Source organism: Dreissena polymorpha, chromosome 1, assembly GCF_020536995.1.
Source record: "Dreissena polymorpha isolate Duluth1 chromosome 1, UMN_Dpol_1.0, whole genome shotgun sequence".
Classification (NCBI taxonomy): Eukaryota; Metazoa; Mollusca; class Bivalvia; order Myida; family Dreissenidae; genus Dreissena; species Dreissena polymorpha.
The window spans coordinates 143,818,243-143,833,951 of record NC_068355.1 but is presented as its reverse complement, the minus strand read 5'-3'; the positions used below and the strand labels follow the sequence as shown (position 1 = coordinate 143,833,951).

At 35.0% G+C, this 15,709-nt stretch overlaps 2 protein-coding genes across 3 annotated transcripts; one reads left to right on the top strand and one right to left on the bottom strand.

Moving 5' to 3' along the window:
- Window positions 1-885: 885 nt before the first annotated feature.
- On the bottom strand, window positions 886-6,840 carry LOC127853733 (histone H1-delta-like). Its single transcript, XM_052388476.1, has 2 exons — window positions 6,350-6,840; window positions 886-3,803 (listed from the first exon to the last, which is right to left on the bottom strand). Exons 1-2 carry the CDS (start codon window positions 6,756-6,758, stop codon window positions 3,337-3,339), a joined length of 876 nt encoding a protein of 291 aa, XP_052244436.1. The 5' UTR covers window positions 6,759-6,840; the 3' UTR covers window positions 886-3,336.
- A 2,626-nt stretch (window positions 6,841-9,466) lies between these two features.
- On the top strand, window positions 9,467-11,812 carry LOC127867344 (uncharacterized). Of its 2 annotated transcripts, XR_008043451.1 has the most exons (3): window positions 9,467-9,646; window positions 9,794-9,920; window positions 11,066-11,812. XR_008043451.1 is itself a non-coding variant. In XM_052408440.1 (2 exons), exons 1-2 carry the CDS (start codon window positions 9,806-9,808, stop codon window positions 11,251-11,253), a joined length of 303 nt encoding a protein of 100 aa, XP_052264400.1. In that variant the 5' UTR covers window positions 9,721-9,805; the 3' UTR covers window positions 11,254-11,812. The 2 variants fall into 2 exon arrangements, 1 of the variants encoding a protein (XP_052264400.1); XM_052408440.1 differs by lacking the exon at window positions 9,467-9,646 and having other exon boundaries at window positions 9,721-9,920.
- The last annotated feature ends 3,897 nt before the right edge of the window (window positions 11,813-15,709 follow it).

The following is a 15,709-nucleotide window of genomic DNA, read 5'->3' as shown; positions in this document are numbered from 1 at the left end:
AAATACAAATCAAACCACTGTTGGGCTTATAAAAAACACATACAACACTATGTAACACCATTAGAAGTTTTAAAGATCGTACATTCACTTATTATGATGCAGTTGTATTAGTATTACACTTCCTTTAAAGTCCAGATAACGCTCAAAATCAATGAAAATTTCGTAAAGTATTTCGTAAAATAAAGTTAACACCTAAACAATCTGTGTTCCTTATAGCAATAGCCACAATTTCAACACTAGATGTGGTATGATTACATAGATTTGTGTAGATACAAAATGCTCGTTTTTATTTATTTGTGACCACAATAATCTCCATGTGAATTTCCTGCGAATATAGCTATTGATACGACACGGACACTAAAATGGTACCATCTTTAAACCATAATAAAAACGAGCATTTTGTTTCCGCAAACATCTATTTTACCAACCACATCTGGCGTTGAAATTTCGACAATGGCCATAAGGAACAATGATTTTTAATTGTTTAGCTTTAGTTTACGAAATATTGTACAAAAATTTTGTTGATTTTGAGTAGTAATGTTACTTTAAAGCATTGTTAAGGTAGTATTTTCAGTGTATACAATTACAGGTGTACTTGAAATTTGTGTATTTTGTATGATTTCAGAAAAAAAACTTAACAATATCACTGTTTTTAAGTTATTTTGTACCCTTGAATTTTAATTGTGCCCACCAGGCTTTGTAATAGCTCACAGAACCAAATTGATTGAGCTGAACTCACACAGTTATGCTTCTTGTTGTATTGTCGTCAGAAGAATATCCTCAGGAAAAGCAATCTGGTACATAGATTTTCAGAAATTGATCATTTTTACCGAAACATTTTTAAGGAATTAAACACGCACAATGTATGTGAACACAGTAGAATGGTATTGTTTGGATTGTATTGAAAGCAATATTCAACATCGTTAAGAATTAGATGAGCAAGCATTACTCAAATAAATAAATAAACAAGGGCTGTTTGTAAAACATGCATGCCCCCCATATGGGCTCTCAGTTGTAGTGACAGCCATTGTGTGAATGTTTTTTGGCACTGTGACCTTGACCTTTGACCTAGTGACCTGAAAATCGATTGGGGTCATCTGCCAGTCATGATCAATGTACCTATGCAGTTTCATGATCCTAGCCATAAGCTTTCTTGAGTTATCATCGGGAAACCATTTTACTATTTCAGGTCACTGTGACCTTGACCTTTAACCGTGTGACCTGAAAATCAATAGGGGTCATCTGCCACTCATGATCAATGTACCTATCAAGTTTCATGATCCTAGGCACAAGCGTTCTTGAGTTATCATCTGGAAACTATTTTACTATTTCGGGTCACCGTGACCTTTGACCTAGTGACCTGAAAATCACTAGGGGTCATCTGCGAGTCATGATCAATCTACCTATCAAGTTTCATGATCCTAGGCATAAGCATTCTTGAGTTATCATCCAGATCCCATTTTACTATTTCAGGTCACCGTGACCTTGACCTAGTGACTTGAAAATCAATAGGGGTCATCTGCCAGTCATGATCAATGTACCTATGAAGTTTCATGATCCTAGGCATAAGCGTTCTTGAGTTATCATCCGGAAACCATTTTACTATTTCCGGTCACCATGACCTTGACCTTGTGACCTGAAAATCAATAGGGGTCATCTGCGAGTCATGATCAATCTACCTATTAAGTTTCATGATCCTAGGCATAAGCGTTCTTGAGTTATCATCCGAAAACCATTTTACTATTTCGGGTCACCGTGACCTTTGACCTAGTGACCTGAAAATCAATAGGGGTCATTTGCGAGTCATGGTCAATCTACCTATCAAGTTTCATGATCCTAAGCATAAGCATTCTTGAGTTATCATCCGGAAACCATTTTACTTTTTCGGGTCACCGTGACCTTTGACCTAGTGACCTGAAAATCAATAGGGGTCATCTGCGAGTCATGATCAATCTACCTATCAAGTTTCATGATCCTAGGCTTAAGTGTCCTTGACTTATCATCCGGAAACCATTTTACTATTTCGGGTCACCGTGACCTTGACACTTGACCTAGTGACCTCAAAATCAATAGGGGTCATCTGCGAGTCATGATCAATGTACCAATGAAGTTTCATGATCCTAGGCTCAAGCGTTCTTGAGTTATCATCCAGAAACCACCTGGTGGACGGACCGACAGTCCGACTGACATGTGCAAAGCAATATACCCCCTCTTCTTCGAAGGGGGGCATAAAAAGCAATCTTCTGTCATACATGTGTAAAAAATCTATATTAAACTAAAATATGGTATACACTCTCTTTGTTTGATGTATGTAGAATTATTGAAAAAGCTTTATTACACTGATTCATGCATGTGACATTCTCTTGATACATGTTCACGAAATATGTTTATTTCCTGTTCATTTAGATTAACTGTTGTATGTTTTGTATGCACTTCAACGCATGCTATTATTTTATTATTGTATATCAATGACGGTGAGCTTCACAGGCATAAGTCGAAATAAACTTTTATGTTCTGTTAAAAAAATAATTTATGTAAAGTTCAGAGCTTAAGTAGTAAATGAAAGGAAACTTGAACTCCAAAAATATTGTTTATATGATTCATTTGGGTTTACTGAGAGTAATTTCTCCAGCATTCCCTTTGCTGATTAGAAATGTCAAAACCTGGCGTAGACCGCTCTGCAAAAGATCTTCAAATTTTATGTCATATCACTTGTCAAGTGAACAAACTACGGTTGCACACACTTGTTCCACATCCTCAGTAATATCCCAGCCATGGTATGCCAATTTATAAGCTATTTTTTGCTAGGCATTTGAGTGTAAGGATCAATATCCACAGTCTTCTCTAAAGGCTCCAAATACTCAGTCTATCTAGAAAATTGCACTGAGAGCGAAATTCGCTTTACATGCTATTATATAGAGGAAAACTAAACTTAGTTGACTATCATCTGCTTATAACGTTCAATCATGTCAATATCTTGCTAGGTTTATTTTTCGAAGAGAATTTAACACTCAGAAACACATTAAGTCATTTAAATTAAACCACAAGGTTATTTGGTAGCAAACAAACACATTTTAATAAGAGTTAAATTTTTTATTGAAATAACAAAAAATGACATGATTAAGATTGAAAGGAAAAATATGCAAATGCTGTTGAAATCATAAGGTCTATAGCAAGATGATGTCTAAACAAGTGCAATGAAAGACATTTAATGGCACAAACATCAAAGACCACAATATAAGGGTCAAGACTTGTAACATAAGTTGTGTTAATCTCCCATAACGTTGTCATCATAAAAAAGTTCTAATTGAACACACAGCAGTAAATGATAACAATTTAAGACGCCTCCTTGGCAGGGGCTGCATTTTCTGGAACTTCCTTAGCGGCTCGCTTTCCCTTAGCAACTTTCTTTGCAGGTGGAGCACTTGTTCCTTCTGGCTTGACCTCAGTTGCAGACACTGGGGCAGCTACAGTTGGTTCACTTGCTGGCACCTCTAGCTTTTCCTCTACAGAGACAGGTTTATCTACATCAGCAGGCTCAGTTTTTTTGGCATTTGTTTTATTTTTGGTCTTGGCTGCCTTTTGAGACTTCTCTTTCTTTGCTGATGCCTTCTTTACTGGAGTTTTTGATTTCGTTGGAGTTTTAGCTTTGCCAGGAGATGCTGCTTTCTTCGCCGGAGATTTCTTAACCTTCGCTGCTGCCTTGACTGGTGTTGGCTTCTTTACTTTTGCCATATTTGTTGAGGATGTGTTCTTGGAGGTATTGGGCGATTTCTTTTCACTCTTACCAAGTTTATAGGACCCTGAGAAAATAAAAGTAGTTTAAAAAGCTTGAATGTGCAGTCAAACAACAACATCACTATGTTGTTGCACTGCTGACTGGTTCAGTGTAGCTGTAATCAGTGGTCTATATACAAACCTAGGAAAGCAAGAAATTCACAAGGCTGCTAAAAAAACTGCATGCAAAACGTAGTCTAATTTAGCAAAAACGCAGATGTAAATGCTCCCGTAGCAGCAGCTTTGCTTACGGTCCTACTAAATACCACTAAGGACCGCTAAGTACCACTAAGGACCGCTAAGGACCACTAAGAAGGTCCAAATAACCACTAAGAAGACATTTATGTAATTTGTAGTGATAAGGGGGTAATAATAAATGTCATTTTCACATAAAAAAAATCAAGGGGAGGATAAAGAGAAGGTTTTCATGGGTTATCGTGTAATTAAGGTAAGTGTTGTTGCTCAAATGTTTATGCTGGTGATTTTTTTTACTGTATTTACTTTAAAAAAACAAATTTGTGTGTTGAAATATTTATATTCTATAATTGTTTCTGTAAATCATTCAAAATTCCGTCAAGACCGGACAAAAACACAGTTGGTTAGCGTGTTGCTATGATATTAATTAGTGAAAACATCATTTTGAATGATAATCATATTATAACGAAAAATTAACTTTTCTGAAAAAAAAATTCACTATCAAATATATATATAATTATATAACAAGGTATGCAACTCAAAATCTCCCCCAAAACGGGGTGCATCGCTTTGAACAGCCATAAATTCATCAATTGTGCAGCGATTTTCACGATCTCGGTCTTATTCAACGCAGAAATGAATTTCCTTTCTGGAAATGTATATGTCTTGAAATATTTTTACAAATGCTGGGTCAACTTTTAAGAAATAACACGATACACAACTCGCATGATCCAGTTGTTTTTTTTGTCAAGAAAAATAATCATAAAGTTGCTGCTCACATAAAGTTACCTATTCTTCTCCAGATGGTTTCCATGTTTTCCAAACATGGTCATTAAAAACGCAGATTTCTCCACAAAAAAATAGTTTTCCGGAGAAACCCTGCTGAGAGGTTATGGCATCTTTTTGCTTGCTAGAATTCTTAAATACCTCCTTAGACTAAGGAGGTATTTAAGAATTCTAGCAAGCAAAAAGATGCCATAACCTTAGTGGTCATTTGGACCTCCTTAGTGGTCCTTAGTGGTTCCTTAGTGGTCCTTAGCGGTCCTTAGTGGTACTTAGTGGTCCTTAGTGGTATTTAGTAGGACCCCTTTGCTTATATCACACGACTATGGTCAACTTTGAACTGTATATACTAATTGCTTTGATATGCCAGATTTTACATGAATCTAGTCATCAGGGGTTTTTTTTAGAAAAAGGGGAAGACGCTGGACGCTGGGTAAAAGGGGAAAATCGAGCGCGAAAGAGACATATTTGGGGGAAAAATAAAAACTGTTCATTTCAATGTCTATAACGCACCTACAGACTTCAGGGTTTTTTTTAGAAAAAGAGTCATGTCTCTGACCTTTTTGTTCTTAAACACATGAACAAGTATGATATTAAAGTCAAAGTCCTAAATAAAGTTGCAGGGGTAGATCTAACAATGGGAAATGTTTTCAACTTGGGCCGGGGAACGATGTCAATATTGTGATTTCAATTTCATGATGAATGGGTTGACGATCTAGATCTGCTACAGTATTGGAAGGGAAAGGTGCGGCAGCTGCCGATTGTCTACTTTCACTTTCAGTTTCACAATAATCCGACAGTATTAATCGATGTTGATTACATGTACCTCCGAATCCTGCTGGGTTTCAACGGTTTTTGATGATTCATTCTTAAAAAATACGTCAACGCAATTAATATTTTCCGAGTCCGAACGTTTTATTTTGTTCGTGTATGAACGCCAATTGTGAGACTTTTTCTGTTTTAACGTTTATATCTTGGCTTTCACATAACCCGGATGAAAATTCGACTGGTTTCCGGTAATTAATTGACGAAACACCCTTCTCGCGCAAGACCGGAATCCAGTAAAATAGTCACATGATTAATACGATTAGTTGCCCGGTTTCCATGACGTAATTTAAGAGCTATATATAGAATCACTGGGATTCCCAGATTTGAGTGTTCGTCGGGAGAGAGAGAGAGAGAGATCGTTGTACATGGTACAAATTGGATAAGCGTCGACTTCCCAAAAGAAAAAAAAAATTCTTTGAGGGTAAAATATTATATTTTGGTGAAAAATTATATTTTTGGAGGGGAAATGGTATTTTTAGGGGAAAAATTCTGGTAGGGGAAGACGCCGAATATCGGCGTCACTTTCTTAGTAAAAAAAACCCCTGGTCATTGACATCGGGGATTAAAATTAATCATTTCTTATTGTATGTAAGCGCCATTAACACCTGCAATTTTTTAATAATTTCAATAATTTAATGACAAGTTAATGCGTCTGAAAACTAAATGCTGAAAAAGGCAACCTTTTGAACTATAAACTGACACACGATTAATAATCGAAAAAACATTCTTTACAAAAATACATAGATTTGCAAATCAAGAATCTCACCACACGCGCCAGTTCCTTTCATTTGTTGAATCTTGCCGTTCCTCACCCCGGCCCTCAGAGACATTTTCAGATGGGAGTTCACCTGTCGCTCATCACCTATTGCGTAGTGCGCGAGTATGTACTTCAAAATGGCCTGTCTTGAAGACCCGTTCCTATCACCGAGAGCGGTAATCGCCTCCTGGATCATCTGATTGTATTTCGGATGACTTTCCGAAGATCCTTTGGCTTTATTTGGCGCCTTGGCCACCTTTGGCGATGCTGCTGCCTTAGGTTTGGCAGCTGGTTTTGCGGCCTTTGATCTACTGCGGGATTTTGTTGTTTTTGTTTCCACCTTGTCCATAATTGCCTCTGTATCATCACTATCAATTGCGGGCACCGGTGCCACCTCTGGCGAAGTAATCACAGACATGTTACGTTTTTAAATTATCCACATTAAATACGTCAAACACTTAAAATATGCTGCACATGTATGCTACTTTCGAGTTGCGTGTACTATATTTATACCAACCGCGCGGACCTGATAGAGAGCACCAGATACAAATGAACGACATCTATTCACGACTGAAAAGTGTGCTTTCAAATTTGCAACAAATGACAAATATCTCAAAAACTACTAAACGAATTTCAAATTTGTTTTCTTCCGGATGTTCTGCACTGTATTAGCGATAAACATAAGTATAGCCTGTCTGATGTCAAAATGTGAACATTTAACGCTTGACTGATAAATTTAACAAGGGTCTAGTTATTAGTTAAGATTTTTTGCAAATAAAGTCAAACTTTGTCATTGTTATCGAATATACAGAAGGAACCGTACGGTTTCATACAAAACCAATGTTTCTTCTATCAAACTTATTATATTATCTGGACAAATTAGTATTATGACTAAAAGAAAATGAAGGTTAAAGTGTGTACCCTTAGCACACAAATTAATATACATGTTCGACTGCACATTGCATGCATTATGCAATTCATGAGTTATGCATCTTAATAGAGATGTGCTTCATGAAATACTTGTAACAAAATAAGCTAAGAACACATATTAATTATCGTTGACTTATCGATTTTATGTTAGATGATGTTATTTTGTGTTGGTCAGGTATGTCGTATATATTAAGCTCAGAGTAAACAGAAAAAAATGAATGTTGAATTAAAACACAATGCTGAGATAGAAAATCGGCTCAATGTTCTAAGTAAGAACGCAGTTTTACGTCGCACACATATATATTTATCAGGGTAATAGCTCCCTTACAACTTTTACGTGAAACATAGATTTATACTATTTAGCTCAATCTTCTGATTTGTTTATGAACGGTTTTAAACACAATCATAAATCAGTAAGTGTTATATTATCCAAGAACGATGAAACATAACATATTTATAAAAACACACAGCGTTACCCGTTTTACATAATCAATTTGCATTGCAGTTCTTATTCAATGTGTGGGGCATTTTGAATTCACCACGTGGAGTCTTTTTACGCTAAGGATTACTTGTATAGGTTTTCGTTGCTGCCAAATGACAAAATGATTGTACTCGTTCAGTTATTTCTGTGTTCCCAACTCAGCTATCTGTGTAACATGCAAATATCGCATGTGATTTGTCAGATTCAAATTTGCATGGTAACGATCGACTAAAACACAAAGAAGCTGTCAATGCTGTAGAACCAGTTTGAAGCGGCTCGCTGTAAAATGAAAAAATAACAGAATGAATCAAGAACTACAACTCAATGCGATCCAGCATTTAAAAACACAGCGGAGTTGTATATCTTACACCGTTAATTTGCTTCAATAATGCGTCACCGTATGTAAGTTAATGTATTTATTTACTGAATATCTTCACGTAAAATGCATTAATTAACTAAAGTATATTACGGAACAGAATTTTGACAAAATCATTCTCGGGCAAAATGCTGTCAGGACCCTCTGACGTTCACAGTTCTTAAAAAAATAGGAAAAATAACATTATAATTTATAATGATAGATTTGTGTTCAATAGCATATAATAGTTGAAAAGATTGGAATGAATCATAGTATATCATTCATAGAGCTTTAAGTGCAGCTAAATTCTCATTTTCTGGCTGTTTTAGAGTATGCATACAATCTAGCGAAATACGCATATCGTTTATCGTTGTTTGCAACTTATTAAAAAATTCTTTGTTTTTCAGACGTGCAGAATTGCTCAATGCCGTTGCGCTTTTCAATTAATTTTTATGAACGACCCATGTTTATAGCTTATTGTACTTTCTTTTTGCATATCACCGAAAAGCGTAAAGTTGTAAACGCATGCAATTTACACAAAGACATGTCGATATTGTAACGACACATATGAATGTATATTCTGTGAATTGTGAACACATCAACCGACACAAAAACACATAAAGGTGTCAATGGTGCTTTTTTCTGAGCAAGTCCAGGTTAACTTATCGAATCCATATTGATCCAATATAAGACCTCCATGGGCCAGCCTTAATGGCTGTGCTCACGCTATTTGTCTCATTGGCTCCAATTTTGTGACAATCTATAACAGAGTATAATGCTTAGCCCATATATTGCACCGATGAATCAAACCTATGCCTCACAATATTCCTGAACAGGTGTGGGTGTAATTAAAATGGAATCATAAAACTCAAGCAGTGCAAAAAGATGAATACAGACGATAAGTTGTAAAAATTGTACATGTTAAAGTAATATTTAACGATGATACCTCACAGTATCAATCTGCAATATACACTGAATATATATATATATATATATATATATATATATATATATATATATATATATATTCTGAAATATTTACCTAACAGCTGAAGCATCAACCGACTGGGCATAAATACCCTAATTGTATCGCCAACGCAGTGACACTTGCTTGACAAAAATGAATCAGGGTTAATTTCATAAACATAATATTCACCGCACATAACTATTATTGGCCATTATTGCTTGGAAATTTGTCTGGAATGCGTTTTAATATGCATTCATATCTAGCTGACATTTAAAATGAGAATGAAGTAATGGGAGTTGTTGAAAAAAGCACACCAGCATATGAGACAACTTTGCTTACATAAAGCCAGTGTCTCTGTTCGATATTTATTACAACAATAAGTGTTATTTTATTCATTAACTTTCCTCCCCGAAGTCGCTGCAATGACGAAAATTCCTAAAAGGAGACAAAGATGAACAATTCAAACGAAGAAATAACTTACAGGAAAATAAATTACATATATTATTTTGTCAGTATAAAACTGCAACATTGAACCGCTGAACTACTGGATTCACTTTAACTGTTGAAGGTAAGGTACGTATATATTTCTTATTTCGCAACTCATCTTACAAATTAATATCTAAAATTAAAAATATAATCATCTTTCCTTTCATGTAAATATTTTCACTTGTTCTTTACTCTGTTCTGCATTTAATATTGACACTACAGTACATATTGTAGAGCATTACCAACATGGTCCTCGTGCTCAAGGTTGCCGTGATCTGCCTAGCATTGATTGCTGAAGGTTACGCCCGTCCTTGTGGGGATAATCCCCTGCAGATAGTCGATCAGTACTCACAACTAAGAGGTTAGTTACATATATATATCTTAAATTCATATTTTACAATTTAAACATATTTTATAGTTCAAAATGCAAGTTGTTAACTTTTTTGTCGATTGTCTTACCAAATACGTAGTTTTCAAATCACATATTAATGTAAATGAATTTGTTTAGTTACTGTGTCGTGGGACTTGCTCGTACAAATTACACAAGCATACCTCTCGGAATGACGTCGCCATCTTTATCGTCACGTGATATCGTAGTAGCTTACACATTTTAATTCCGTAGATACAACCACATACTGTATTATAACTAACATTTGACATAGAATTGTATATTGAATACTCACATATTAAAACTATTGTGTACAATATTACTTGCCTTTAGACAACGTGATAAAGCAACCCTAACTAGAATGCACAGTAATTTGTATTTTCTTATTAGAATGCACAGTAATTTGAATTTTTATGTTTTTGTCCATTACAAGCGAGATTAATTCCTCTTGTTTCCGTAAAAACTTTGAATGAATACAAGTCTGTCTGAACTAAAAAAAATATGGAATAAATTTTTGCCACTGTGTTGATCATATAAAGCGAGAAAAACAATCAATTGTATTTTACTTAATATTGCGTTATGACTGTGAAATTACTGTTTCAGATAATCTAAATGATACAAAGTTAACAAGTGGTTGCGCTATATAGCACTTCCCACACATAAACAAAGAGCATGTACTACGATTTACGAAGTATCCATAGTGTCTTGCTTGTAACAACAATAAAATCTACTAGAGCATTTCAATAAACATTAAATTCAATTCTATTGTATTCCAGGTACATTGAAAATATACTAAATTACAACAAAACAAACTAAGACGAATTGAAGACATGAAAATACATATCACATCGTCATCTTTCAATGTCATGACGGGTCATAAAATGCAAATAAATTGATATTCGAGAACGTTCAGTCTTTCATCGGAGTCATATATTGTAACGATACTCCATTTCATTAACAGACCATATTCTGTAACGATGCCCCGTCTCGTAACAACTTCGTGTCTTCGTTTTTCTGTTGTTAAGGCAGCTAATCGCATGTTGTATGTGTTAACTGTTTGTAGACTGCTTATCATTAACGAGGTTATTTGCTTCATATCTAGTGAATTCGTATTGCAGGTATTAATGCGGCGGATTTAATGGTGCACCTACTGGAAACATCTCCATTCGACTATCATCGGTTGAGGAAGGACTATAGTCAATATGTGGACTGTACCCGAGCCATACAGAGTGGTTATTACAAAAGGTCCGCCAAAAAGTCTTTAACTGAGGAAGAAGACAATATTAGACCAGTTGATGAAGTTTAATCGACAGTCGCATCTCCATATTTTGACTTATCGGGCATGTCTGCAAGATATGATTTGGATTATTATAGCAACAAACATTGAATTTGCACACAAACCGCATTTTCACACATGAACATTTCAATTTTAGTATCGAGAGGATCCAGAGGTTGTGTTGCCCATTGAATTCGCACACAAACCTCTGGATCCCCTCGATACTGAAAATGAAATTTTGAGAATTCAAATGATGAAGGTCCTATATCAGAACTATGACGGTATACAAATGGCTCTTGTTAATTGTGTTGCAACAGGAAGCTATGACTCAAAAGTAAAGGAAATTGATCTACATTAAGTTTACACAATTTTAGTACATACAAATAGTTAAAGGTGGACTAATTTAAAAGAGCAATTTTATCGACGACCTCATCTACACTTAACGGACTTTTAAGTCCAAATAATATGACTTTCGAATGTATTTTTGTACATCTGCTGCAAAATATAACGTGGTATCTCTTTTTACGCCATTACATGCTACTGTTTGGTATTGTAATATGATTAATTTATTAATAAAAAATAAACATTATTCTGTTTTAGATAGTTTGTATAACAGTGAGAAATCGAATGGTATATCTATTTGGATATTATATAATAGTTCCAGAGCGATTCATATTGAACTTGATCGTTCTAGTCAAATTCAAACTTGGCACAAACAGGCACGTCCAACTAATGCATTTTCATTTTTTCATTTCTCTTCCCTAGACTTAAATAAGAGCAGCATTTATGACATTAAAGCTGAAGGGAGGGTTTCACTATTCTTAATGAATTTCAATGCATTTTTGAGTTTACAAGAAATTTATTTCATCGACCAATTCAACGCTTTTCTATGTAGGATAAATATATAATTCGATAAAGTTACATCCTAAAGTTGTTTTAAGATGTAATTGTATGTTGTTTTTTTGTCATACGGAATACGTTTAATAAAAAAATCGGCTATCGCTTAACATGTTTATTTACTGCGTTGTAAGTTACTGGAATTTGAATATGTATCAATGTGTGTCAATACTAATAGTCCCATATTGAACCATGCAATTTCAATAAAACCTAATGGTCGCCGTGGTGTAATGGATATGGTGTCCGCCTAGCGACCGGGAGGTCACGGGTTCGATCCCCACCGTGGGAGCGTTCTTTAGATCTCCCCCAAAGACACAAAGTACTGGTTCTAGGCCCAGGAAACGGACTCGAGAGCATTTATATAAGCATTAGACTTTCGATGCAATCGAGCTAAAATAAATAGGTTTAAACTAATAAAACCTAATGGATATTGTTATGCACCACATCGCCAATCCTACCGATAACAGGATCTTTTTAACGGGCATTTGAAAGCAATACGTAAACACGTACATAATACAAATTTGATTTTAATAACATGCCTATCGTATACGGAGTAACAACTGTCTTGTTAAATGATATCTTAAAGCGAGTTTACGACTTAAATGTCAATTCGTATTGTGCTCAATCGTATTTCTTGTAGAACCAAACTTTTATCGATGTGTCATATGGCGAAATCTGCATATGCTTTCCTTAAAGTGTACATATCTTCCGTTAATGAAAAAGTGTTCGACTGAACAGAATAAATTATTTGTAAATGTTTGAAACACTAAATTCGTTGATTTTCAAAACTTCCTTTTCTGAATATCGTTAATGTTTTTTATTCATCGGCATTTAATATGTCGAAAAACACTGCTGTGGTCGCATATACTTGCTAACACAAACGATAGTGCACTAGAAATAGAAATTAAGTCCGCGGAAAAAAATGCGCAACCAATAGTGACACAAACTAATGCAGTCAGACACATTTCTGTACTTTTGCAAAAAATCATATTCTAATCTAGCAAACCTTGTTGTAAAATCATCTTAATCCTATTCGAATATCTGGTAAAAGAAACTGGACATGTTTTAATGCATATTTGTAAGACATTAACATCGAATGCATTTGGACTTTGGAGCAGGTACGACCGTTAATCGACGATTTCGCCTATGCGGTGTAATTAATTAAACAAATTATATCAATACTGACATCAAACAGTTGCTTAAAAACGTCTAACTCGTATCATCAACATAAACATTGGTTTATGGCCGATCTACTAAATAAGTTCGCGTTTTTGTCCAAAAGAGGACAAGGAGAAGGCGAAAAGAGCAGGAGGTGATTTGAGATTCGGCAGTCGTATCAAAATTGTATCACCACATGCATTTAACTTTGTAAGTAGTGTTTCGTGCTTACTAAAAATGTTACCACTGTAATATACAGAAAACACATTCACGGGCAATAAGAACACCGAGATGTAAATATTGTAATAAACAATCGAACATCTCAACGTATCCTAATTGAGCATCGGCACAAAACAATTTAAACAACTTTGCCAACCAATATCTATACCGAGAGTGCACTCTACGTTCAATCAATATATCCTTCGAACACAAAAAGCACTATCTTATTCAAAATTTCAAACTGAGTGTATTTCGATGAGTCGAGTTCGTTCTCTCAATCCTACGAGTTACATATTTAAGAAGCTCGACAACATCTGAAAAGAAAAGGATTTGAGTTCGTTCTCTCAATCTTACGAGTTACATATGAAAGAAGTACAACACAATCTGAAAAGAAAAGGATTTTCTCCATGTAGGTGACGGCGGTTTACCAGGTCACTGATCATATTAGTAATATGCGCTTCACGATGGTATAAGAGCCCGATATTGGTGTTGATGTCTGATGGTATTTCTATAAATTAAGGCTGCTCGTGCTTAATCGATGCTGCATCAGTTCATTAATGGCTGTTCTGGATGCAAACGGATGACATTAGTGAAGTCGTTGGTATTGGACACATTGCTCTTCACTCTATTGATGATGGCACCAAGTCTGGGTATATTGTATGAATCAATGTTGATATTTTCCTGCATCAGTTTTGGAAAGTTGGAGGGAAGAGCAAGCTGCTTGGAAAAGCCGAGGTCGGCCAACTGCTTCCAAAGTGCCAACACGAACCTTTTTACTTTTGGTCAGTTGAGGTCTTCATGTGCGTGCCCATGACCAGGGGGAACAGAAAAGTGTAAGTTGTAATAATGACACTAAAATATATAATACACGAATATGTCATCGCTTTGTCTTAAAGATATTTTGATGTAATACAACTTAATTATCGTCCCTTAATTTCCAGATAATGATTAAGTATGACCAAAACACTTAGACGGTAAGACTGTGTAAATGATAAAGTTTTCATATTAAAAGAACATTCTATCAATTTACACCCAGATAGTATTTATGTTTTAAAGGAACAAAATAAAAATAAAAATATAGTTATATGGTTAATTAATTTACTATATAGCTGTGATCATTTTTTGATTAAATGTTTATTTCGAAAATGACATTTGTACACGTATGTTGTATGACAAAGGAAACTTCCTAACTCGTCGTATTGTGATTCAAATAAAACACTTTCTTTTCCTCATTTTATACTTATTTAAGTTATAGTTTAAAGTGTTTTCTGATGAGCGGACAGCTTCTTTTGTAATTAAACTGTTATTTTTTCAATATGTATGATATCAAATGAACATGATGTATTTTCATTAAATTATGTTCTTATGAAGGACACATGGAAGTGTTGGTTTTGTAATTATCATTGCTCACATATTTCAGAGCCTTTCAATAATGGACTACATGATAACATCCACCTTGATCTACCTGACATTTGCGGCTGTGGAAGACGCCCACTCATGTGTAGGTCATCCCTTAAAACGTTTGAACATTTTCAAAATGTTAAGGATAGTGATAATTTATCTTAAATGTATTTGTTTTCTTTTGATGTGTTTGTTTTTGGGAGTTATTTTCGCGTTATTTCAGGTTAAAAAAATGAGACAATATAGAAATAAATTATTACTAAATTTAATTTAACATATGAACGCCAGTGATTGAACGAATATATATATATATATATATATATATATATATATATATATATATATATATATATATATATATATATATATATATATATATATATATATATATATATATAAAGTGAGTTCAGAATTGTATTCATATGTTTACTTTATTTTATTCCGTTCTGTTTTGCATTTTATGTATGCGATGTAACAAGAAACAGTGATCCTATGAGCCCACGACGGTTAGAGACAGATAACACATTCTTCTTCTTCTTCTTCTTCTTTTTGAGCACTCAGATAGACGCGCTTCTGTTGTATCGTTGGTGCTGCTGCAGCCACTTTGCCTGTTTAATTGCCTTGATGATGGTCCTGGCTTCTTTGAAGGTGTCTGATCTGTCATTTTGTTCTTTTGAAGTGCCCTCCTGGCAAGAGTGTCTGCGACTGCCTTGCTTCGTATGTTACAGGGAGAAGGGACCAATTGCAGCTCGACTGTGTGGGCTCTGCATAGAGGAGACACGGCAGTTGCCCAATCATTCAGTTCTTTGAA

Bases quoted from the DNA above. Each gene is read 5' to 3' on its own strand.
- LOC127853733 (XM_052388476.1), bottom strand. From the start codon at position 6,758: ATGTCTGTGATTACTTCGCCAGAGGTGGCACCGGTGCCCGCAATTGAT. The intron at 3,804-6,349 runs GTGAGATTCTTG...TTATTTTCTCAG, and splicing joins GAAAGGAACTGGCGCGTGTG to GGTCCTATAAACTTGGTAAG.
- LOC127867344 (XM_052408440.1), top strand. From the start codon at position 9,806: ATGGTCCTCGTGCTCAAGGTTGCCGTGATCTGCCTAGCATTGATTGCT. The intron at 9,921-11,065 runs GTTAGTTACATA...TTCGTATTGCAG, and splicing joins TCAGTACTCACAACTAAGAG to GTATTAATGCGGCGGATTTA.